At 52.4% G+C, this 14,905-nt stretch overlaps 1 protein-coding gene across 3 annotated transcripts in view; it reads right to left on the reverse strand.

Moving 5' to 3' along the window:
- Positions 1-11,702: 11,702 nt before the first annotated feature.
- Positions 11,703-14,905, reverse strand: part of LOC121081241 (zinc finger CCHC domain-containing protein 7-like) — a 120,235-nt gene continuing 117,032 nt past the window's right edge. For all 3 annotated transcript variants that reach the window (XM_040580102.1, XM_040580101.1, XM_040580103.1), the window contains exons 10-11: positions 14,252-14,369; positions 11,703-13,779 (exon numbers count right to left, since the gene is read on the reverse strand). In XM_040580102.1, the coding sequence (XP_040436036.1) occupies positions 13,334-13,779; positions 14,252-14,369 (564 nt within the window). In that variant the 3' untranslated portion in view covers positions 11,703-13,333. The remainder of the gene's footprint in view (positions 13,780-14,251; positions 14,370-14,905) is intronic.

The raw sequence follows: 14,905 nt of genomic DNA on the forward strand, positions 1-14,905 counted from the left end.
CAAAACAAGCCTTCCTCCTTTTAATGCTCTTTCAATAAAAATATAACAGCGTGCTCATGGTAACTACCTGCAGCAGGGTGAGGGGAAGAGGGACTGAACGCAGCAAAAGCAAGCAGGCTACGGTTAACAAAGAAGCATTTAGAATAAAAATAAAAAAGGCAGGCAGATGGCATGAATATTAGTGCATGAAAATGACTAACACTCTGAGAATTTCCCAGTGTACTTCTGACTGGTTTGGGCTTGCTTTTATAATTAATTTATGGAAAGCACCTAAATTGGGAATAAACACAATCTTGCAAATCCCTTCTAATCTCTGCCTGTATTTTTGAAATGATACCCTGAAGGTATAGTTAGTTACAATGATTAAACTGTTTTCCTTTTAAGAATTAAAAGGGACTTTTTTCATGCGATTGTGCAGAACATTAATGGTCAGGACCAAACTCAGAACAGTTTTAGATGTGATCTATTGTTGGAAATGCCCGGATGGGGGCATTTCCCCATTGGACCACTGGATGCTAAATCTGCCAATGTTTTCATTTTGTATTCATGTATTTTAATGCAAAATATGACCTGGTATGTTGTCAGTCACCTAATGACTCGAAGCATTCTGACTCTAGCATCAATTTGGAACCCCACTTTAAAAGGAAAAAAAAAAAAATATTTTTCATGAAGTTGCTGCTTCTCTGTGACAATAAAACCAGAACTCCCTCCCCCGGGGAAGGATGTGAAGAAAGTGCTCGGGGAGGTGGCGCAGCGCGAACAATGGGGGACCTGGAGTGCGCTGCTGGTTCTCGGTCTCTGGGTGCACGCGGGAGCAAGCTGTTCCTTTGCAGCCCTGCACACGCGGAGAAGCCTGTGGAGATACGGGCTTTGCTCCACAGTCACCGCTGCCTCACAGGGGGTTTCTGCTGGCTGCTGCTGCTGGCTGCAGAGGAGAGAAGCAGCAAGAGGCAGACAGGCAGAGCCGTGCCCTCTCCTGCCATCCCTTTGTGCCCGTGCACCGGCAAGCGGCAGGAGTAGAATAATGTGTGCAGTGGAGACCCTGGCCAGGGGGATGAGGGTGGGGGCCGCCTGGTGCAGTGGTGGCTGCTGATGGCGCAGCTCACCGACTCATGCTGATCTGCAGGCTGGTCCCCAGGCCTCGTTTTTCCTCTGCACCGCTGTGCATTGAGGCTTTGCTGCACCTCGCCATGACCCCAGTGGTGTGGCACTGGGCCCGTTTGGGATCCGCTGCTGTGGGCATATAGGGACAGCGCTGGCCTGAGGAGGGAGAGTGTGCCACTGAGATTTCAGCATTGTTGGTGGCCATGGGGCTGGGCTCCAGGAGGGGTCCAGCAGAGAGAACATGAGGGTGCGGGAAGGAAGCGAGGTTTTTATTACATGGCTTATCGTGTTTCAACATGGAAATCAAGGTAAGAATTACCCAGGGCACAACCAGTCCCTTTGATTTGGCCTTTGCAGCTCAGTCATGCATAGGAGAAACCTTTCCCTTGTTCCCTGCAGCAGCATCTCCTTGTAATGGCTAATGGGAAAATATCGTGGCAGTGAAAAACTCTCTCACCCTCATAAACACAATGACAAGGCTAAGTGATCCGTCTGCAGTGCAAGCAGGGTGTTTGGGCTGCATGTCTCAGATGAATGCTTCCCATTTTGCAGGCTGTTTGCATGTGCTTTATGAGCTCCAGCAGTAATTCAGGCAACTGCCAGACAGATGACAAGAGAGGAGACTGGCAGAGGATGCCATGGCTCTGGCTGCCGTGGGTGCCACCAAAGGGGGCATGCCTCGGACCTCTCATTCCCCAGGGGTGGCCAGAAGCCACCCGGCTGGGAGGGTGAGCTTTGGCAGCAGCCCCTGAGGCTGCCTGTGCTGCAGCATCTCCATGCCCTTGTGCCAGTGCTGGGCACAGCCCTTGTGGCGCTGCTCCCTGCAGCGCTGCCTGTGTCCCCCCGGGGGCTGCAGCTTTGTCCTGCGCTGCAGCTGCACCTGGCTGGAGTGGAGGCCAGAAGCTGGGCTGGTTTGTACGTCTCCACCAGGGTATTTACTTCTCTCCCGTCGCAGCTCTTTGTTCGATCGCAACCTTCCCGGGGGTCCGCATATTTGGTTTTGCTGAACAGTTCTCTCCTACATGTAGGATCGGTGGGGTTTAACATAGTTTTTCTGTTCCTTGGGGAAAAAGAAAGGAGAGTGAGGAAGATTGAATGTGATCTTTGCTTTCCGAATATTGCTGCAGTAATTAAAATGCTTTGGAGAAGGTGTTCTGTTCCCTGAAGTAATAAATAGTTTTGACTGTTTTGCCCCATTAATTGCATATTAGTTAAATACGTGTATTTTATAACATGCGTATTCACTCACCTGCTTACTCTGACAGCTCAATGCATATTTAAATATGCATTATACCCTTTAATGCATAGTAATTATTTGGTAGAGAGCGAAGACTCTTTCTGAGCAGTCCCTTTCAAGGGAGCGGATGTTTGTGTGCGCAGTCTCGTGCTGACTCTGGAAGGCAAACTGTGACAGGTCTGCTGAGGTCACGGAGCATGGCTGGGCTGCGTGCGCTGCTTCAGCTCACGGCACCCCGCTGCAGCCCGGGGCATGCATGCTGTGCCCGCAAGGCGCTTGGGGACTTGTGCCCGCTGCCCGCAGCCTTCCCCCTGGCGCACCTCTCGCAGCGGCCACCTTGTCTTCTCCACGCCTAGGGCAGGCGCTTGCAGAGCAAGCACGCGGCTTTGACAAAGGGTCAGCCTTTGCGGGGTGAAAGGAAGAACTGGTGATGGTGCCCTGGGCTGGCCTCAGCCCGCGGCTCTGCTGGGGGACACCGGCGGGTGACAGACACCTTGCCAGTGCAGCAGCATCGGGTGGTGGCACAGGGTCCATGTGCGCGTTGTGTGAAAGAAAGCGTTGGCTGGGAAGGGGCTGGAGGGCTTGCTTGGATTCCTTTTTCTGCTCCACATCTCAGCAAAAAAGGCCCGAGGTCAGCGCAGGCTCTTGAGCTGGCCACCAGCTTGCTAAAGCGACAGCTCCTGCTAACCGTAGCTGGGCACTTCGTGTTCTCAGATTTTGTAGTAAACGCCACTTGCATGCTTTCGGTGGCCACAGTCAGCTGGCATGCCAAGTCAGGAGACGCCTTGAGGGGAGCAGAACCAGCAGTGTCTGGGACAGGACAAGCCATTTCCATGGCTGCTGTCCCCTCCCAGGATTACATGGGTTTTCTTTTGGACTGTAGTGCATGACAGCAAGAGCTCAGCAGAATCATCATCACTTAGGGAGGGTGAAGATGCCTTTCATTATGTCACTTGGCAACTGAGGGGGTCTCTGCGTGTCTGAAAGCCCACCCGCCTTTCTCAAGTACACTCAGATGTTGCCTCCTGCAACAGGACCCTGATCTCCTACCGCTGCACTGGGGAAGAACAGCCAGCAGCTACTGGCGGCCGAACCAGCGCTCTGTTAAGACAAAGTAATGAGCTGGTGCAAGCGACGTCTTTGCTGGGGGCGGGTGAGTGAGCAGTTGCACCACCTCCCTGCCTCCAGCTGCTGCTTCCAGCTGCAGAGTGGAGGTGGTGGTGGTGGTGGGGGGGGGCGATACGCATGCTCCCATCCCTCAGAGCACTGCCTCTGTGATTGCCTCCTCCTTGGCAGTGCCCCCCTCCCTCCTTGCACAGCCCAGCAGCCCCTGCTTTGCAGCCGTGGTGCTGCTTTCCAGCCCTTGCACCCTCCCAGATGCAGCATTTGGCTTTTGAGCCAGCAAGACTGCAAGGAAAGGGGTCCACAGCCTTTACGTGGCGTGGTACTGGGCCAGCTTTCCCATCCCTGAAAGGGAGGGGGTCCCAGCCCTGTGCTTGGGGTCCTCCCAGCGGGATGTTTGCTTGTGCTGGCTATGTCCTCACCACAGCCATCGGGCTCGGGCGAGATTGCTCCTTGAGCTGGAGTCAATGGTGCAGTGTGGCACCGGTCCTGTTCCCCGGGTGGATGCCCCTTGGCAGTGCCACGGCTGCGCCCTGCCTCCCCGGGCGCTGCGGCCAGCCCTGGTGGCACCACTGCTCCGACGTGGCGGCGTTTCCAGTGAGGGGTCCGGCTGCAGACTTCTTAAGAACAATGCAGTCCTACTGTATGGTACCAGATTGTACATCAAAACTATTATTTCCAACATCTCTGGCTTAATTGTAAAACTATAATACAAATGACATTGGGGGTTTGCTGGAGTTAAATTTTAATAGCAAGCCAGCGCCCTTTTAATGACATTTTATACATTTAAATTGGGCATGATCCCTTTGGGAACAGTAATTTTATTCATGGAGATTATGTCTAATTTGAATATAAAAACACCACTAAAAAGATATTGGATTTGCTATTTTTCACTTGCAGGAGCTCCGGAGTCCAATCTTCCCAACTGACTGGGCTTTGGTGGATTAATAAAAAAAAAAAACCAACCCCCACCCCCCACCCCCCACCCCAACTTCCATCCAGCCAAGTGTTGTACAGAGATCTACGTGCATGCGACTGTCACCACCCCAGCTTGGCGGCCCGGCTGGCTGATGCCCGCCCTTGCCAGGCATGGAGCGATGAGGGGATGAAGCCACCCAGGATGGACCACTTCTGAGGCCGGTGCAGCTGTGCTGTGCATCTGCACGAGCTCTTGGGGATGGTGACGGCCTCTGGCACCGCTAGTCTTTCCCCCTCCCCGGGCCGGCCACAGCCTCCACATGTCAGCACTCAATCCCTGTGACTTCTGTCAAAGCGGCAGATCGCTTGGTCGTGGTGGGTCCTTGCCCCACCGAGGGCAGGACGGGCCCAGCCGCCTCTCTGCTTCGGGGGCGGCAGTCCTGCTTGTCTTTATTGCAACAGCCAAGTTCAAGAGGAACGGCCTACAGGCAGAGCACCTCGGAGGCACGTCACCAGCCCGCACTCACTGCCCGCTGTGCGTGAGGGACCCTCAGTGGCTCAGGGCGCTCTTGAGAGCAAATACGGTCTTGATGAGCTGAACACTCTTCCAACCGAAGTGATTCTATGAGAGGATGCTTGCACACAACCGGTGCTGAGTGGCCGGTCACCAGGGCGCCTAGGGTGGCTGCTGCTGGCTCCTGCAGAGGCCAGCTGGCTTTAGTGGGGAGGATGCTGAGCAGGAAGGCACCAACTTTGTACGACACAAGTCTGAGCCCTCTCCATCGGTGAGGCCGGCCCTGGTGGGGATCGGGGCTGTTTCGGTCTCACCACTCTTCTGGCTGTACCTTGCTGTGCAGAGCATGTGTTCGCTCCGCATGGTGCTGCAGGAGGCAGACAGCTGGTGGGCAGGTGAGATCTGCAGATGCAAAATAGCTCTGCTGCTGCCTGGGGACCAGAATAAAACTTCCAGGGTTGCAAAATCCCTTAGCTTGATGGGGAGCGGGAAGGGAGACTTGGCTTGCACAGGAGAAGCAGGTGCTGGTGAGGACCTGGAGGCTGCCGCGGTGGCCAGCCGGGCTGCTTTAAGCGTGTTGCGTTAGTCAGCACACGGGGCTGCGTGCAACCCTCCCTGGCTACGAGCTGTATCCTTCAGCACAGCAGAGCCGATAACGGTGCCGACGCTGCTGCGCGTCTGCACAAAGCTGCAGCCTCGTCTCTGAGCCAGGATAAACTGTTTGGCCTTTGGACAAGATTATTTCTGTTCAGAGCAGGATGGTTATCACTTAATTGAAAATAATTATCCAATGCAAATTGGCTTCAAGTTGGCAGGCCGAGTTGAGAAGATGGCGCATTTCCAAGCTGTCCCGAGGAGGGCTGAGGATGGTGGCATGGGACTGGCCGCGGGGCTGGAGGAGGATGCTGCGGGGGGCAGAGCTTCCCTTTGCAACACCCACATAAGGAAACGAGGAAAACGGTGGGGTTCATCCTGCCTGCCTGGTGATTTCATGCACTGGGGTCCTCCAGTTTGCTTTTCCAAAGCTCGGACAAGCTTTGAATCTCCCCCCCTGAGAGCGGGAAGCACCAGTCCATCTTGGGGAAGCGGGCAGCCAGCTGCCAGCACGGGCAGAAAGGAGACGAGATGGCAGCTTTGGCCCCGGGTTGGCTCAGTTATCACCCCACTGGGAGCTGCAGGGGTCGGGCATATCATTTGGTAAAAGAGTGCGTGGTTGTGAGAAGGTGCCAACACCAATAACTCATCCTGGCGATGTGCACCTGGGATTTCTTCACACAGAGGGTGCAGCTCTCCTGCTGCTATTGGTCAGGATTGCTGCGGTTGTGTCCAAGGGATGGAGACAGCTGGTACTGTAGAGGGGCTGGGCCATGTCCAGGATGCGGAAACCTTTGGAGAGCCAGGCAGAAACAGACCCTCTGGTGCCTTGGCTGGGCTTGTGCTGTTTTTACTATGGACAAGCACCCGTCATTCAATATGTCACCTGCATCCGCATGCTGTCGCCAGCAACATCGAAGGAGAACCAGAGATCCCCACCTCTCTCTGTGAGGTTTCCCCCACCCCAACCCCCTCAACACCCGCTGAACCTTCCACTTGTGGAGTTCCTGTGGCCACCCTTGCCTGCAGGCTCCACGGGCCACAGTCAGCCTGAGGAAGGGCATCTGCCAGGGAAGACCCTACCCTGTGGACATCTCCTGGGGACTCATCCTGCCCTGAGTCAATGTGGGCACGTGTCTGGTGAGGAGCCTTCGGGCTTTTGTTCTGATGCAGCGGCGCTCTGCTGTCTGTCTGCCATGAGGCAAGCCAGCAGGGCCAGCCAGAGCCCTCGGAAAGGCACAGGCATCCCGCTTGTCCAAGGCCATCTGCACCAGCAGGGACAAGCCCTCCATGGTGAACAGACCCGGGGGCAGAGCCTGGTTCTTTGGCTTCCCCTTTGAAGGGAAATGCAGAAGCGCTCACCCCACCAGCTTCCACTCCTCTTCCCTGTCCTGCTTCTTGCGTACAGGCGTGTAAGCCGGCACAGCCACACATGCAGGGAGGGCTGGCAGAGGAAAGCAGCGACAGGTGATGGATCAGACACGGCATTGGCCGAATCCAGGTGGCGTCTGCATGTCCATGCTGCCGTCCCACCAGCAAGGACCCCCACCTGAGGTCCAGGGGCTCTCTGCAGCCATGCTGCCTTTGGTGTTTTCTCCTCTCCCTTTTTTTTTTTTTCTGCCTGAACGGGTTTGGATTACACAAGAGCCTCCTGAATGTACACAACGCCTCTGCCAGTGCACAAACACACAAGAGGATACTGAGGTTTCACAACAGTTTTTATATGATTTGACCAGACTGGTACAAGGTTAATTAAAAACCCCAATGTTTAAATGCAGTTTCATCACAAGAAGTGTAAAATGCTTCTGCAAGAATCTCTGTCAGGCCTTTTCAAAGATAATGTACTTTACCCGGCAAAGCATAATTAGACACAGTCAAATATTGTCCCGGTTAAAGACTATTAATTTTCCTTACATTTGTCATGAATTAATTTTTTCTGGCTGTATCAACAGTGTTTCCTTTATAAATACAACTGGCTCCTTTACATTGAAAAATTAAATTTGCTTTGATAATGAACTGAGGTGCTAATAATCATTTTGCAATGCAAAAAAAAGTGCAGTTACTGGCTGCCGTGCCAGGTAGTGCCACAGGCACTTGTAACTGGTGGACACATGAAGACAGTGAAGAGCTGCTCAGGGTCGCAGGGATCAAACCGGCCCTGGCTGGAGAGCGGAGCAGAGCTGCGGGGCCGTGACTGCTTGGTCGATCCCCTCCGTCTCCGCCAGGACCACCGGGCAGGGGCTGGCGGGGCTGTGCCAGGCATCCTGTGAGCTGGACCCTGCTTTGCTGCAGTCATCCACCCAGGTGGCTGCAGGGCTCTTTTGTGCCATGAGCTGCAGCCTTACCTTGATTTCCATTTTGCAGCAGCGCTCCTGCCTGCTGACAGGGTGCCCGTGCCTTGTCCCTGCCCCGATGCCACTGTCCTGCCACCACCACCATCGCACAGCTGCCCTGTTCCCCTTCTGCAGTTCCCGGCTCTCCCAGCATTGCCTGCACATCTGCTGTGAACGCCTGATGCCCACAAGGCTTGGAAAAACTATGTCAGGGCAACTGGGGCTTTCTCTCCCTCTCTAGGACACCCTCATCCATGCCAGCAGCAAGGAGCAGAAGGGACACACAGCTGCCAGCTTAAGACAGCTGGGGGAAGCAAAACGACAGGAGATAAAGACAGCTAATTTTGTCCCGCTCTCTGCAGGCAGCGCGGCTGCAGCTACATTCGGTGCTTGCTGGCTCAACAGCTCATCTGGGGATACTGACTCGCCTCTGCCCTCGTGGGACAAACCCACCACGGCAAATCCACATCTCGCCCCATAGCGAGGAAACGGTCCCAAAACAGGGTGGCTTCCACCCTGTCTGCCTTGCTTTGGCAGGAAGCATCCACAGCTGCCTCCCTGCATGGATGTGGCCTCCAGCTGCTCCTGTGGCACAGAGCAGCATCCCCTAACTGGCTCCCAGGTGGATGCCATGGCCGGGCGCACGCCCTCCTGCAGCCCAGCTCACCAGCACAATGCTGCCCCACCAGTCCTGCCCATCCGCCTGCCACTGCTCCACTCCGTTCACCTCTGCCAGCAGAGACAACATCTACGTGTGGCGCTGGGGCCTCGAGTTAAGGAAGAGGGCCAAGGCCAGCAAGCTCCATCGCAAAGCACAACAAATTAAATCCCAGTCATGATCACGCTCTGCAAATGACTCACAGCAAGAGATTACTTCTTGGCAAAGAGAAAGGCCTGAAAGCTCCACGTGCTCTGGCAAGCCTGCCAAGACAGCGGTGTAGCTGCAGCTCCTTGCCTGAGGGGGAAGGAGAATGGTTTTAGGGGTGACGGGGCCATGCCTGTGCTCAGCTCCTGTTTGTGTGGGAGGTCTTAGGTATAGGTGTCCGGCCTTTGCCCTCCCACCAACAAAACGGGGGGATAACAGCTCCCTCCATAGCCCCCCAGCCTGTGCATCCCCAGCTCCAGGACACCCCACTCCACCTGCTCCCACTGCAGCCTCTGCCTGGGCAGGACTGGGACACGGCTCTGTACTGTGGTGCCCCGATGCCACGGGGAGCTCTGGAACCAACGTTTTGCTGCAGGACAAACATTTTCACCAGTTTGCTGACAAACTGGGTGCCAGCCTGGAGAGCTGTCGTGTCCAAGACAGACTAACCAGCACTGCTGCTGGAGGAACAGCGCCAGCCCCAAGGAGGTAGCACACGCTCCAGTCAGACCAGCACGGGATCCCGCACCTCACCAGCAGCGTTGTCTGACGGGGGAACTCTGAATTTTGTCCCTGCCATCAGCAGCGTGCTGCTCACGCGTGGTGCTTCCTTGATCTGGCACGGGCGACACGGGAGCAGGTTACGGTTCTGCTGTGGGTTTCAGACCTCTTTGCTGGGGGTGTGCAGGAGGGCTCCAGGCCAGGATGCAGCTGCGGTGCCCCAGCATCACCGGCTGCACGGTGCACAACTGAAATGTTGGTCACTGCTCCCCACGGTGCAGCACAGGGTGGCTGCGTAGCTCGGACATGCTTGGTTAAATGACTTTCCCAGCAGAATCTACAAGAGCCGGTGCCTTGAGAGACAGAGATGGCGACATTTTTAGGCAGACGTTAGTGAAACGAAAGCTTCAAGGAGGAGCCAGCGTGTTACAAAGACACGTTTAATTCTTCGCCAACGCACGCTGGTATGCTGCCGGGATGTACACCTCAAACATTATTCCTTTCTTCCTCAACCTTGCTGTGTAGCGGCTGCAACAAATGATAGACCAAATACTCTCTTCTCCCCTCTTCACTCCTGGGACAAGTGCCCCCATTATCAAACAAGACTCTGACCTTTCGATCCATCCATCTTGTCTCCTCCACAGAGTCTGGGCTGAGCTACGCCCCTTTATTTATTCACGCAATGTAGGTTTCCTCATGCTGCTTCACCAGTGCACATCAACTGTGACCTCGAGACACTGTCCTCTCCTGGGATAAGCATGTTTTTCAGTCCCAGGCATCTCTGGAGTAAAGGCTGACAGTTCTTTAAAGGAAGGGGGAAAAAGCAGGTGGGAGGAATGACAAGCTGAAGCACTTTTTGGTTTAATAGGATAAAATGGAGCTTGATGAAAGTAATTCAGCCTGCAAGTCACCTGGTCCCGAACAGGATTTTAATGCAGTGCTTTCCTTCCTGTAGTTGCTAATGTGCTATTTTTGCTTGTGGAAAATGCGTTAACTCCTTTTTGCCATTTTCCTCATCCTGTCCTTCTCATCTAATGCAAAAACATCTTCAACTGTATTATTTTTGCACTAAGCTCTGTAAAATACATCAATCTGCTAGACAGAAGCCTTACTGGCAGTGCCGGGAGGCACAAGTTACCAGTGACAGGCTTCTGGTGCTGGCAGCAACCCCTTTTAGCTAAAGCATCCCAACAGAGATGATCTGGGAGCGTCATCCACTGCACAGGCACACAGACCAGGCGCTTGGTCTCCTGCAGGTAAGTGGAGATGATTTCCTGACTCCTCCACGTAGAGTTTAACAGTCGGGGGGGAGAAGGTTCACTCACTGGGTCTACGCTGTGGGGGGTCCATCTCCACGGCTGGAAACATGCTGCCGAAGAAGGTCCTGGCTGGCAAGAGACAAATCCTTGTCCTGCTGCACCTTGTTGCTCCCACGTGCAAGAAGGCTCAGCACCCAGCCTGAGGGGTGCTTTTGAAACTGGAGTATGCTGGTTGTGAGAGGTGGGGCACTGAGTTTCAAGGACCCGAGCGCTGCCTTGGGCTGGGGAGCGATGGCTGAAGACAGCGCAGCCCTACGCAACCGGTGGGATGCGAAGAGTCTTGGTTCTCCTGCTCTCTATTCCAGCAGTGCCTGGCCAAGGGCGTGCTGAGCTCCTTCTGCCCAACAGCAGCACGGGCACGTTGCTTACACAGGGGCAAGGCCAGGACCGGGCTGCTGAGAAACCACTGGAGGGACCTCAGCAGAGCGCTCACTCATCAGCTCGCTCCAACCACCTCTTGTCATCTCTGGCAGATGTTTGTTCTACGCTTCCTTGAAACCCTCCAGGGAGAGTGCACGCCCGCCTCGGACAACCTGCTGCTCTCCCATCACCTTTACTGGTTTAAGCTCTGTTTTCTTTGTGCTAATCGACACATGTCTGTTCTTCGCTGTCCCACTTATTAAGACCAGCCATTTTCCTTTGCACCTTATTTACCCAGCTGCTTTTCTCTAGAAAAATACAGATGTTTATACATGAAAAATACATTCATGTTTAGTATTTCCAGGCTAGCTGCATTATCCGGACCTTCTGATTCTTCTCCAGATTCTCTGGTTGGCCCTCCATAGCAGATTTGCTCCGTTTTGCTGTGCAAAGCCTGATATAAGTCAGTATTTGGGCCGATGTCTTAACATGCCATGACCCAAGTGGACGGTGCAGTTAATACTCCAGTTTGTATACGTTGCACCAGTATCTCGCTTCTCTTACTACAGCTTTGCTGCCTCATGTTGGGCTGGGGAGTCACATCCTGGCCTTCACCTGCAAGGCTGCTTGAGGAAGCCAGACACGACACACCGCAGGAGTCAGAGCTGACCTCAATGCTCAATCTAAACCAACCCTCCTCCCCCACCTGCCAGTCTACGTGCTGGTTCAGCTAAAGGCTACCAGAGGCTTTCGTTCAAATAGAACCAGGTATCGATAAACAAAAAGCATACAGGAAAAGACGAGTTTCAGTGTTAGGGGCAAGTCTTTTCAGGAGTGGAATTAATTTATTATTTTTATTTTTTTAAAAATTAGGGGTAAAAGCGATTTACTTTTTCAATATCGTCAGGAACTTTACAACCATGTAATCAATGAAGTTAAGCAAAATTAAATTTCAGTTGCCAGCAAGGACACACTTCAGCAAAACCGGGCATTAGGTTCCCAAGTATTAGGCTGGCATAGTTCTACCCCTAGCACCTCGGAGATGAGCTGATACGGTCACTGAAGTACCAGCGTTCTCGCTGGTGACCTTGCCAAACAAAAAGCTGATGAATTTAGGGAGTACTACCATGGGACGCTACTGGCAGAAGGACAGTCCTGATTTTTTTCTAGTGTACCCATTTCCCTTTCCCAGATAGCCTTGCATTAACGTAGGTTACAAACGCTTCCTAATCTTGAAACAGAACTGTAGCCAAAGGCCCGCTTCTTCGTAAAAATTCAGAGAGGACATGCACCTTTATGAAGCTGTGCTGTTATTTACTATTAATTGCTTAGCAAAAGGAGTGGTATCGTCCAGAGCAGGTCATGAATCTACAGTACAGTAGCTACAGCATAGGTAATTTCCTTTTCAAAACCAGAAAATCTCTTGCCAGGGGTTCAGTAAAGAGAAGATGACACTTTTTAATTATGTTTGGTAATACAAGAAAATGTAGAACAAAGCTATGTTTTTTTTATATCCCTCATGTAAAGTTTTATTTAGGTTGTTCCTTCGACGAAGCAATTATTCTTACAAACCTTTTAACAACATGCTTGTTTAATTCCAGTGTACAAAAATAACTGTGTTTTAAAAAATTACTAAATTTTAGCACAGTTTGTCTGGAATTGAATACATTTTTCATACTCTGCTACCTTTTCTCCAGAAACAACTTCCACATCAAGGGGAGCAAGGACGTGATTTGAGATGTAAACTCTGTTCCATTCTCAGCTGGTTTTTCCTGCCCTGCTGAACAGTCAGCAAGGAGAGGGAACAGACTCGCGCAGAGCTTGTCCGTGCTCAGCACCAAAAGCCACGGCACCGAGAGAGATGGATCCATGCTGGAGCACGAGGCGGAAGACTGTCACAGCCCAAAGTGCAAAGGCAACGGCTTTGTAGCACCTTCCAGGAGGGACAGCGGTGCAAATGCGCCCAGCTGCGCTCTGGAGAGGACTGAGTGGCCGCAGGGAACATTTGCTACATCTGTGCCCCCGGTCTCTGTCCTGATGACTCCTGACGTGTCCAGCGTCAGCTGCGAAGGCACTGTGCTCCCTAGCAGCAGATCCTGCTCTGACAGGCAGAGCAACATCTCACTGGTGAAGAAACAAACCCCACCAAACCCAGCACGACCCCTTCCCCATCCCCACCCCCCCCGCCCTCCCCAAGCAAAAAAAATAAACTTACAGCCTATTCTGGGACTGCTGGAAAGTACGGCCATTTCAGGCAGGGGCACAAAGTCCAACCTGTCAAGCGGACCGTTCATGAAAGACGATGTTTGATGTTCATGAGAGGGATGTCTGGTGTGTGACCGCCGCCTGGGCATGCTGCCCGGGCTCAGAGACGGACTCAAAATCAGCGTGCTAAGAGAGGAACAAAAATAAACAGAAGGCAGAGCCGGAGCCAGTAAAGGCTGGTGCTACCTATCTGCTTCCTCATCACCAGGATTTCTGTTTGGACTTCTTCTTCCTTTGTTTTATGAGGAATAAATTCTCATTGATATCAAGACCAGTGTCCTTCTGCTTTTTCCATTTCCTCTTCCGTTTAGCACCCTCCAGAGGCTCCTGCACGTACGCAGTCTTGCTGCCCGAGAATGCCTGGAAAATGGACTTGTAACGGATTTTACTGCCCTTGCACGCATGCCTTTTACACCCTCGAGGGAAGTCCTCCAAACAGCGGTCCATTGCAACTTCACTCCTGTATTTCTCTTTTCTGGGTTTCTCTGCCTGGGACATCCTCATCTTTTTGTAACACTCGCCATCTTTGTTGTATTTCCTATGTTCTTGCCAAGGCTTGCTGCTTTTCTTATGGCTGTGCCCTCCGCGTTTTTCTTCCTGCCACAGTGTCTCTGACTGTTCTGGCAGAAGGCCGGCTTCCTGTAGTTCTGTAAAACAGAGCAGTTTATTTCAATACCGATGCAGAAAACATAAAACGCCAGTGGCCAAGTCATGACAGCTTTCCTTATGGACGTTGAAGGTAGGTAGAGAAAAAAATTTCTCTCTGATAAGATTTTTTCATAGTGTTTTTTATCCTGCCAATAGACTAGAATCTTAACAAATTACAGCTTAGTTCTCTTCTTGTTAGTTTATAGCACTTTTAATGTCACTATATTTTTTAGAATTAAAACATCTGACAATGTGAGGATGTTTTAGTGACTTCGGCACAATAAACTTCCATGGTAGACATGGATGATTGAAGTCACAAATCTTTTACAATCGTTAGACTAACTGTTCAAATCCCTATTGCTTTTCTCAACACAGGAAAATAGTCCCGCAATATTTCTAAAAGCAGCAAGCACAGAAGAAAGTATTTCTAAGAACTGAAAGGTAGGAGGAATCTCCCAAAATATACTGTACCTGCAGCCTTTCTTTTTAATCTGTTTGTTCTTCTCTTGATATCGTATTCATCATCATAGTAGCAGATGAATGGAGAAGTAGGGAACATGCTCCCATGCATCCGCCTTTCTGAGCACTCCTGCAAAACACATTTCGCGTCACTATATGTGGCTGAGTTGCAATTTTTGGGGAAGGTAAACGGGTTGGATTCCGCAGGTGCTGGTCTGTACCTGTGGAGGATGTGGCCAGCAATTCTTTAAACATTGCTAATTTTATTACCATCCAATAATCCCACGTTACACGTATTACATGAGCCGAGCTGCTGTCCTCTCGCAGCAAACTGAGAGGATCCCACCTCTGCCCATCCAATTGCCCATCAGCAACGGTAGAAGCAGTGAGTAGGAGGTAAGCGGGAGACAAACTGCAAACACACCTGCTGGACCTGGGGAATGGGGCTGTCCTGCCTGCAGTGGGGCCGGGTCCCCCCGCCACTCGCCTTCGCTGCCCTCTCCACCCTCCCAGCACAACCACGTGCCCAGCCTCCTCGAAAGACAAACCACTTGTAATTGCAGGGGAGCTTTTTGGCCCCAGGTCATTTTGGGTGAAAGCAGGTGCAGAAACACGGCGGACTGAAAGGCTGGGTGAGCTGAGGGAAGGAGCAAGCGGATGCTTCCT

The sequence above is a fragment of the Falco naumanni genome, chromosome Z (assembly GCF_017639655.2).
Source record: "Falco naumanni isolate bFalNau1 chromosome Z, bFalNau1.pat, whole genome shotgun sequence".
In the NCBI taxonomy this organism is placed as follows: Eukaryota; Metazoa; Chordata; class Aves; order Falconiformes; family Falconidae; genus Falco; species Falco naumanni.